General features: G+C 53.9%; 1 protein-coding gene across 1 annotated transcript; it reads right to left on the bottom strand.

Moving 5' to 3' along the window:
- Positions 1 to 2358: 2358 nt before the first annotated feature.
- Positions 2359 to 4157, bottom strand: GGS23DRAFT_36000 (uncharacterized protein). Its single transcript, XM_051513238.1, has 4 exons — positions 4095 to 4157; positions 3871 to 4025; positions 3535 to 3803; positions 2359 to 3196 (listed from the first exon to the last, which is right to left on the bottom strand). The coding sequence occupies exons 2-4, from the start codon at positions 3992 to 3994 to the stop codon at positions 2636 to 2638; spliced, it is 954 nt and encodes a 317-aa protein (XP_051377258.1). The 5' UTR covers positions 3995 to 4025; positions 4095 to 4157; the 3' UTR covers positions 2359 to 2635.
- Between the last annotated feature and the right edge of the window lie 6351 nt (positions 4158 to 10508).

The raw sequence follows: 10508 nt of genomic DNA on the forward strand, positions 1-10508 counted from the left end.
GGGAGGGGTGGGGTTATGGGGTTGAAGGGACCGGCCCGCTCTACGAAGGAACGTAGGCATGCATTTCCGCAACCGTTGCTGCTGGCCACGCGGCCACCGTTGTCCAGGCAATAGGCACGCAGTCAAGTCGGGTCTCTGTACGCACAGTTAACTGTGTAGACGCGATAGGAGCTCAGGCCAGGGGAGCTTAGGTCAAGTTCGGCGAAGAAGACAACAACGCTACACGCGGCACATCCCGCAAAACCATGAGGGCGTGATGTCTCACATCACCTGCCCGCACTCGTTCACACCCGGCGTTGCATTCCAGCCGAGTACGTAAGCGCCGCCAATGGCCGGCGCCGCAGTTTGTTGTCGTTGTCGTCGCCGCCGTCGTCGTCGTCGTTTTTGTCTAGAGCGGCCTGATTGTGCCTTGGCTTCGACAGACCGGTGGAGGAGCGTCCTCGCGCTCGGGAGGCGGCTGGCCTGACCGATGCACGACAAGGACGAAACAGACAAAGAAGCCTACGTTACATCTGGTAGGGGAACCCCTAGGTCGAAATAGAGAGCTATCTAACTAACTATCTAAGCTGTCACCGTTAGTTAGTACGCAGGAGCTATTTCTCCTAGAGGCCTCCACGCGTGTACGCATGCACACGAATGATCTACCTACGTAGTTGGACAGCTCCGCTCAGCACTGCCCAACCCCACCGCCCAGTTCGGAACCAAGGATGCATTGACCTGAGCTGAAAAGGGGGGGCTTTGCTCTGCTGGCCACCGTCGTCTCTAATAACGTGAACGAACGCGGAGCTAGTCTCTCCAGCCGCATCCCACTCTTGTTGTATAGCACTCCAGAAGTCCCCCCCTTCTCTCTCGTCAGCCAGTGGCAAGGCAGAAAAAAGCTTGTCGCCAGCGTCAGGGCGAGACTAGCCTGTCGATAGGCAGTCAGGGTAATCTTCCCTTCATCTCGGGTAGAGGCCTAGCAGATGGTGCTAGTATACGTAGACAACCAGACTAGCGAGAGAAATAGGATATGATGACGATAAAAACACGCGCAAGCGAGGACCGGATAGAGGGAGTGACGAGCTCGGTGCGTCTTGCTCTTTAGCGGTACATCACACGTCTCAGGCATCAATTTCGATCGGCATTAGATGGCGCAACGCCATCTGCGGCCTGCGAGAGAATTCCAATTCCAAATTCCGGTTCCAGCTCCCAAGCTAACCTCCTGCTTCTCCCGGTGAAGTCCCACCATTACTCTAATTATCCTAGGCCGTTACCTCGCACCATCGCCTCGCACCATTGCCCGGCGCATCCGACCCGCGTTGTCGTGTTGCTTCGCCCTCTTTCCGGCCCCTCTTTCGGACCCGTCATCGCCTCGACTGACTTTCCCTTGTCCTCATCATATCAACACGCGAGTCAGGTAGAGTAGCGTCGTGCCTATGTATGTATATCTAAACGAGTAATAAGTGTTGATATGCAAATGATGCAAGTCATATAAGTAATACAATTATAGCTGCAAGGGTGGCCTTGCGACTAACTCGCTGTTGGCTAACCCCGAACCAGCAAACCATCTCTCCCCTCCACTGTCCCTTGTCCCTTTCTTGCCCTCGCCCCCTTTTTCGTACAGATCAGCCCCCAGACGTTACTTTGAGGGGGAAAAAGAGCGATACGTCACCCATCTGATAGAAGGAGGAAAGAAAGAAAGGCTTACACACCCTACGTACCAGTGTAAATGCGATGACTAAAATTAAATAGCAGCTTGGAGATAGCTGAGAGAGAAAAAAAAAAAAGGAGAAAAAACTGGTGTGCGGCGGATGCGCCCCATTGTGAGACGAGAGAAATAATAAAATATTGAGGTAGAAAAAAGGAAAGAGGGAGAATCCACCTGCCTTCGTGGCGGCGTCGTCATATCGGCGATTCCACCATTATTGCTGTGCCAACGCTTCGGAATCTCCGGGCCCGGGAAGCCCAACCCCGATTCCAACGCGTCGATAAGTACGTAATGAACGCCGGGAGCTATGCCTGATGATATATATTATATCCATCATTGATAGGGCCTGGATTTGGACATCATAAGCTTTCACGCACGCCAAATGTTGCAACATCTTTGCTTTATTGATTTCTCGACATGCCCAACCAGTAAATTTTCGCGTAGCTCTCGACTCTCATTCGATTTGCGTTGTTTGTGTGATGCCGCCAGTCGAGCCGTAGTAACTCCCTCTCCACACGGGGTGAAAAATGCCAGTATCTTGCCGAGAACCAATTCGTCTATGGCCGGTGCGCTGTATCCGACATCGACGGAAAAAATTTACCGCTAGCGTGCGGTATCGGCTGTGTATGAAATCCACCTAGATACGCCTGCTGCCTATACCTGTCGTTCCAACCGTCGATACCGCCGCCATGCGAGGCCCCTTTGCGGAAGGGATTCGTGTACGGGGCCGAGAAAACAAATATCGAACGAGAATAAAATCCGACATCACGAAACTAGGATGCCTTGTGTATGTGTGTGTGACAGAAAACCTGTAAATTTTTATCCCAGAAGATCATTCTCCTGTAAACGCCATCCTGGTATCTCAAATGCAATGCTGTGACCCAATACTGAAATCCGACCGAAAGAATCGTGTGCGTCGTTATCTAGCCTGCTCCGATGATCGGAAATCTAGCTTTGCTCGGCGTCCGGAGGGTCTGGGTTGGTAGTTCGAAGTACTTTCCGAGAATAGTCATGGTTGTCTTGCAGCGTGTTGACGCTCTCGTGACTCTTATTTTCGAAACGACTGTAGATGTTGGCTGCGTACGGGTCCATGCGAGGATCATGGGGCATAAATCGACTATTCCTTCGTCCGTTTGTTCCGCTATCGCCATCCCACACGGAGGCCATCGCGGTCGTCGGGGTGCCCATCATGCCGGCTGAGCTCCCTCGGTGACTGCCTGGTAGATCCGCCATGCCCCCTTCTTGCTGCTGTCTCCTGCGTCGGAGCCAGTAAAAGACGCCGACTGCGACGCCGATGGCCACGGCACCGAATACCCCGACCGCAATCCCGACCGCCCCAGCGGTGGAGAGCCCTTGTTGACTAGGCACTGGCTCATTCGAGTTGTCTGAAGGTTCCGCGCTGGGACTATCTGTAACTGTAGGTATTATAGTAATCGTCTCCCTAATTCCGCCAGTTGTCACTGTGGAAATCGTCCCGGCCAGAGTGGAACTAGCCGTCGGCGTTGAGTCCTAATCGAACTTGTGAGTACATACTCGTTTCCTTTGCGTTACACCCTATGAAAGGAAAATTCAAGGGAAAAAAGACCCTGGGATCAGCAGCGCATACAGGGACAGTCGTAGTCGAATGACTAGTTGGGGCCGTTGGAAGCGTTGGGACCGTGGGAATGACGGTGACCGTGATTTGCGCAGTCTTTGTAGAAAGGTCCTGACGCCGGACAGTTTAACGAAGCGTCCCCCGAGAGCGATGATGGCAGCTGTACTAGTAGACTGGGGAGGGTCGAAGCCCCGGACAACACGACTCGAGACGCTGATTCCTGGAATGATAAAGCAAAACACGGAACACTTACTGGAGGCGCGGTGGTGGTAGTTTGACTACCAATACTCGTTGTCCCGACAGGTCTCCTGTCCAGGGACATATATCCCCATAATCCGTCGGCACCGCACTTGTCACTGGGGTAGCCAGGACAATTTGCGTCGCAGTCGGTCACGTCCACCAGGGTCGAACTGTCGGGTTCGTAGTCACTGCACCAACACTGGTTAAACTGGACAATGGCGAATGCAGACTCGCCCACGCAGAAATCGCGACAGAGTCCATCGGATTGGTATATGCTTAAATCTTGGGAGGGTGTCAGCCAGCCTCAGTGGAGAGACTATTCGATACACGGTCGAGGGCTTTCACTTACTGCCAGGAGTCGTTGCTGTGAGGATTTGGGCGCAGAACGCTATGGGGACTGATTGACCAGAGACGGGTGTGCCCACCAGGGCGATAACGCCTATAAGAGGCACAAGCCGCTTGAGGAAGGCCATGCTAATTAAGGAGTATTTAACGACGATAAAGCTGAGGTGAAGTATATATGTTAGCTTAGCGAATCTCAGCAAGGACTAGATCTGAGAGAGCAAGACGGACCGTCTATGTCGGCCCAGTTCGACTATGATGAGGGTGTAAGACGGAGGACGGCTCACTCGCCCACAGAGAACGAGCGTGATATAGGCGCCCAGTCAGGCAATCCGGGCAATCACCACGCGAATGTCACAGACTGCTAGTAGTGTTGTTCTAATATTATATGGCCATGGCAAACCAGAAAGCACACGACTGGGACGGGTTGGAGCCAGTGGTACAGGTGACTGGCGGGAAGAAAACGAGCCAGCAGGAAGGAAGGGGGAGGAAAAAGGAAAGAAAAAATGCGAGCGAGAGGGTGGAATTTGAAATGCCTTCTAGAAGAGGCGATGGCACGGTTCACGCAGTGAGGTGGTGCGGTGCGGTGCGGTTGGGAGCCAAGTGCTCGAAAATGAGAAGACTGTTAAGTGAGGGACGGCGATGGGAAGAGGGAGGCCGGGATAGACAGGCCTTAAAGGTGGTGTGAATGTGGGTTGGGAGGGAAGAAATGGCTGGCTGACAGGGGGAGGCCGGACAGGGCAGCTCGAACAAGGAAGACGGGTGGAGGGATACGGGATTGGGGATTGAGTGTGCAGATGTACCGGAGTTGTGGGCGTGTATGTACACACGCATACATATGATTTAGGGGCGGTACTTCTCGACCTCCCGTTCGATCGCTAGAGGTAGGTCGCAACGAGGGCCGGAGAGGTACCTCCTGCCTGCCTAGGTACCTACCTACCTACCTACTACGTAAGGTACGTCCCAGGAGGTTCGATGGCGGTCGGGAGGCCTGGATGCCTGAGGTAGGCACGTTGCGCTGCCAGACGCAGATGCCGAGTCCACGACCGATCGGGGGGAGGTGGGCATGAGCGTATACAGACATATATCTATCTATGCACATACTCATACACATAAACACCCGTCCATCCATCCATCCCTACCTCACATGCATCTGCCTGGGTAACCTGGCTGCTCTGCTCGCTACGTGTAAGTTCACGTCCGTCTGCGTATAAGAGGCTCCCCAGACGTTGCATGGTGGTCTCTCGCTGTTGATGCTACCCTGATGCGTATGTACGTATGTACGTGTAGATAACCACCTCCCTTGCATCGAGGATGGGATCGTTATCTTGCACTCGTCTCCGCGTTTCTGCCTCCTACCGGGCCACGGTCTGCCGCCAATCGACACCCGCCCGCAGCCGGTAGCTAGGTTAGACGGAGAGACAGACAAAGGACGAGATGGCGCGATGATTTGGATACGCGGGATGGAGATAAACTGTACTCGGTTCCGAATGCGAGCCGTTTGTTTGCAGCCCGAGGAATTTCCTAAGATAAGACAGGGGGGGGGGTTGCGAGGGGGGGTTGAGTTGTAAGCAGATGCGAGCGTGCGTTCGTGTGTTCCGAACCACCACGGCCAAGAATGAATGAGAGTATGACGGTGAAACGAGGGAAAGGAACGGCCGAGAGCCCGAGTCTTGCCAGCTGCTACGCGCGGGCCACCGCTGGTAGGGTTACCCGGGGCAGGATGGAACAAGAAAGCAAAGAAGGGAAGAAGAGGGTAGGTAGAAGAAGGCGAGCTCGAAATACGAGCTTGGATCAGCGGGACGGGCGGGTGCGGTGGTTGTTTGAGCCAATAACCGTATCTGTATAATAGTGCAGATGCCGCGGCTAGGGGATGGGTCCAGGTGGGTAGGAGGTAGGTTAGAGGTAGGTAGGTACCTAAGATACCTAATACAGGGACATACCTACCTACCTACCTAGGTACCTACCTACCTCCTATGTTGGGTACATTTTTATCTGGACGTTGGATGAAGAGGTTGTAGCGAATAAATTAATGGCTACCGGCCGTCTCCCAGATATACCTGGGCATATTAGGTACCTATTACCTCCTACACGCCTACTCTGCCTGTGCAGCACACGCGTACGTGCGTACCGCAGATATAGCCTACTCGACGTGTGAGTAGAGGTAGGAGGCACGTAACCGGCGTGAGCACAACCGGTACCGCCTAGGTAACTGGCAGAGGTAGGAGGCAGCTAATAGGTGAGGAATGGGGCTGGGGAGATGACAGGCCGGGCGGTACCTGAGCTAACAAAATATCGAAATGAGACCCGCGTGGACCGGACGGGAGCTAAAAAGAAAACTGAGATCGAATATCCAATACTGCTGGTCTCGCGCCTCTCTGGGCCCAAACAACGAGACGGACGGGGGTCCCTCATCCTTCGCGTCCGGTATTTTAAGTTAAGGTGTCTGCCGTCTTCCAGAGCCCGACTGGGGCCAGGAAGGTCAGGAGGCCGGGACCCTGAGGCAGGTAATATGAGTAGAGATTAGGTAGGTTAGGTACCTGTAGCGAGGCGATGGTTATTCCCTACCCCGTGTAGGATCTGCCTATACGCGGCAACAGAGACACCTATCAACGCGTCCGATGGCGCCTACGTTGCGGTGCTACGCGACACCTAATGTGCCCCGAGACCTCGGTGGCTCTAGCGCTGTGGGCGCTACCGCGACAAGCTCGCTTATGGACTTGGCCGGTGGCCTCCTGGTCCATGCCTCAACTGCTACGTAATACCCACGTACCTACCTCCTAACCTTTACCTCTAGGTGATAAAGGCATATATCACATTTGACCGCCGCATATGCATACGTAAGGCGTGTGTGTAACTTACCTACGTATGCAAGCCGCTGCACAGTACCCTCTAAGGGGCCCCCTCCCTACCTGCCTACCTCCCGTAGGTCCCCCTATCTAAATCTACCAATCTTTTCAATCTGCCGAACCCTCCCTCATATCACCTTCACGCCTCCTCCACACGCCCTGTCATCTATCTCTTCTTCCATTCATCCATCGTATACAGCAACGCCACGACGCAGCAGCTCTCCTCTGGCTGGTTAGACGCCCGCGAGGCGAGGGCGTGTTCTCTAATGTCTAGCGCACACGCTCACCATGGTTACCCCGGTATGGCATTGTGTGAAGCTGGGATGGATAGGCGGATGGATCTCGGGAACGTCGACAAAAATCCCACGCTCAGCTCACTCGACGGGCTACCTAGTTTCATTACTCGGCCAGCCACAGCGCCATTCCCAATACATACCACGCAAAGCGAACTTCCTCCCACCCAACATGCTAAACGTAACAGCCCGTTCCACAATGCGATCAGGGTAGAGCCGAGAACGTGCCCGTGCTAATTGACTGGCTGTACGACGTGGACAAGACCTACGTAAGCCTGGTTTGGCATAACCTGGTTGGCATGCATGCCAGGTTGGTTGGTATACCGGCCCGGTATACAGTGCCAGCACCGACGACGCTCAGAAACAAAAACAGACCGTGGAGCAATTCGTGAAAGCGGGTTGACCGTCTCACACACACACACACACACACACACACACAGAGAGAGAGAGAGAGAGAGAGAGAGAGAGAGAAAGAGAGAAAAGAGAGAGAGACCAGGGAGGGACGGATTGCGTGCTATTCGTGCAAATCGGCGCTGACGAGTTTAGAGTCACGAAGCCACAATCCAATCCCAACAGGCTCGTGAGACCTCGAGCAGCTCCAGTCACCCCACCCCCTCCCGGACACCCGAGTCGCGAGTTCGCCCGTGCTCCAGCATCGGATGGACCTCGTACTTCGTGAATGCATACATACAGAGATCCAAATTTACGATGTATGGGTCTACTACGTATGCATGGAGGTACATATACGCATGCCTACCTGCCTCTACCATAAACACCGGTGCATGCGGAATCACCACACACCCCAAGAGAAGACGCTCGCTGCTTGTCATTGCCCAATCGCTCGTATTACTTGACCTAGTGCAGCGCTACCCACGTCCGCCACCCCCTTGAGGAAGCAAATACGGATCGCTGTAAATAGCCGATCCTCGCGTCTGTATCTCACGTTGGCCTGCCGAACCTTTAAACTTTTTGGAAACGCGGCATCGTTCGTGATGCACGCCGTCGAGCTCGCGACTGCTTACTCCAATTAACAGTCCAGATGCCACGATATCGTGAATGATATTCAAGGCGCTGTCCTCCCCTATCCTGAGGTCCTTAATATCCGTTCAGCATCTGGTGGATTTGACCAGAACGCCAAACGCGCAGATCGCTGTTATTAACCCCCCCTCAGCGTTCGAGAGGCAGCGGCGGTAATTTCGGACACCGTACATGCCTGGCCTGAGGGTGGATATAAAAGGAGGAGGTTGGGAGGGGGGGGTTTTTTTTTTCTTCTCTCCATCTTGTCCCTAAAGGTGTCGTTATCGTCTTACCCCTCACCCGGCAACGGGTAGCCGTGTGGATGGGGGGACGGGTGAGGTGATCGCTGCACTCAGCGTCTGCCTCAGCCAATATGCGGGTGATCACAATGCGCAATCACTAGCCAGGCCAGGCGCCTCGTTTCTAAGTGATTAAATGGCTTAGGCAAATATGTGGCATTCGAAAGCCTCAGTATACCTCGGCACCTTGTGTACTAAGGTAGGTGTCTCCTAATACAAGAAGAGGAAGAGGAAAAGGCAGCAGATCTGCATCAAGCATCATGATATCACCCCAGTAGTCTGGTGCCTTTGGGGCACGGCGAGAAGGGGACTCCAGATTTGTTCCGTTGGTCACGACCGATGACGATTGCTTCGCTGGTGACGACCGTCGGCGAGGGACTACGTATACACGAGCTATAACAGCCAAACGTATAGCTTTCTATGTCTGGATTCCTTTCAGCACCCTGCCCGACTTCTGACCAGGGTGGCGGCAAGTGAATACGAAGGCTCTACCTCAGCCAAGCATGTATCCATGGCGCGTATCCAACCAGGATTCGTCGCCGCAAGATCCCATGGCATGAAACGAGCTTCCTCTTGCAGGTAGAACTCGGCTACGGCTCCGCATCTACCACCAAGATGTGCTCCTCCCGGTTCCGGCGCGCTGCCAAGGGCGATAAACGAGTCTATCTACATATTTACGCGGTACAGCGGACGATACCATACCATGCAACGGTGATGCATACCATACACAAATATACGCCTGCATCTCGCGGATGGTACGTGGAGGTCACCGCCGACGAGCCTATGCATAGTGTACTATCTATGGATATATACGTACATGTCTCATGCAACGCATAGATACAATCCAAGGACACCACCACAGGCAAAGGCATCCCCCCGTCTCCCTCCTACACCTGTCGCTTCTCGAAAAGAAGAAAGACGAGTGCGGAAGAGGGGAGAGAAGAGGTGGGGGGGTGTTTTTCAACCTCTCTAGAGTGCTTGCTGCTAATCTTGTCGGTCGAGCCGGGCTCGCCACATCCATCAATTGCGATACACGTAAGTCCCCGAGTCGCAGGTCTGTCCTCCCTCCAGTACGTCGATTCGACGAAACCGAGTAGGGTCCAAGGCAAATAAGCTGCGGTCAGGGCATAATGAATGATAGCATTAACAAGATTTTGTTCGATATGGCTCTGCGAAGCCCCCCGCGAGTTGGATACCCTAGTTCTCTTTCTGCTCTGCCCTCTCCCTCTTCTTGAGGACCTCATTTTCGGGCACACACGCGCGCGCGCTGTTTCTATTTTTTCCTCTCTCTTGTCTGTCGGCAACCCCACGTGCCGAGGAGAGGTGAAGCGGGTCGATGAGGAATTCGCTGCAAGACATCCATCACGAGCCCACACTCGAGCAGATTTCCGGAAGGCTACGCACATGCACCCATGCACAGACCGGCATGCATACTAGGGCGACACGTCCCTCGTAGTAGATATTGTAAATACACACGTATGGATGTCTCCGGATCTATGTATAGACAATATGTCCATGCCTCCCTGCCGAGGGCAGCGTCGTCTTCGGATCCGCTTGTTGTGCGCAGGCTTTGTATCTACATCCATACGTTGGGCGCCTTATGCTTCTACACGTACGTCAACATCTACCTACATGTAGAAATGCGGAGTGCATTGCGCTGCTACCGTAGGTCCCAACGCGATAAGAAGGACACACCTATGGGTTCTAAGGTAGTAGTAGGCCTCTAATTGGCCCTAATATATATAGTACAGGTCGACGGCGGATCTCGAAATGGCCGTGTGCGGCGCCGTTTATACGTGCCCAGCTTGGAGAGATGGAGTTCGGCCGAGCCAGCGTTCCCGTGCCTTTCGTCGTACGGACGAAATCGGGCGGAGCGTGCCGCCGTCGATGCTCCAGGTACCGGACCTCATCGTCGAGAAGGCCTCCGAAGACCGAGGGGAATCCGAGGCAAAGTACGCGAAGGTGGAAAATCGAAGCCCTGCCCGTGGTGAGCTCACAATCAGGCCAAAAAACAGATAAATTCGACCGTGACGGCTTGGCGGACATCATCGACGACGGGAAGCAGTTAGTCTAGGTTGTATTGTAGAATAGAAGACTATTGATATAGCCACGGGCAAGTATACAGGTACGTCGCGTATATACGTAGCGAGCCTACTGGACTTGTGTACTTACCCTAAGAAAGGTACC

This window comes from Durotheca rogersii (genome assembly GCF_024521655.1).
Source record: "Durotheca rogersii strain YMJ 92031201 chromosome Unknown GGS23scaffold_1, whole genome shotgun sequence".
NCBI lineage: Eukaryota > Fungi > Ascomycota > Sordariomycetes > Xylariales > Xylariaceae > Durotheca > Durotheca rogersii.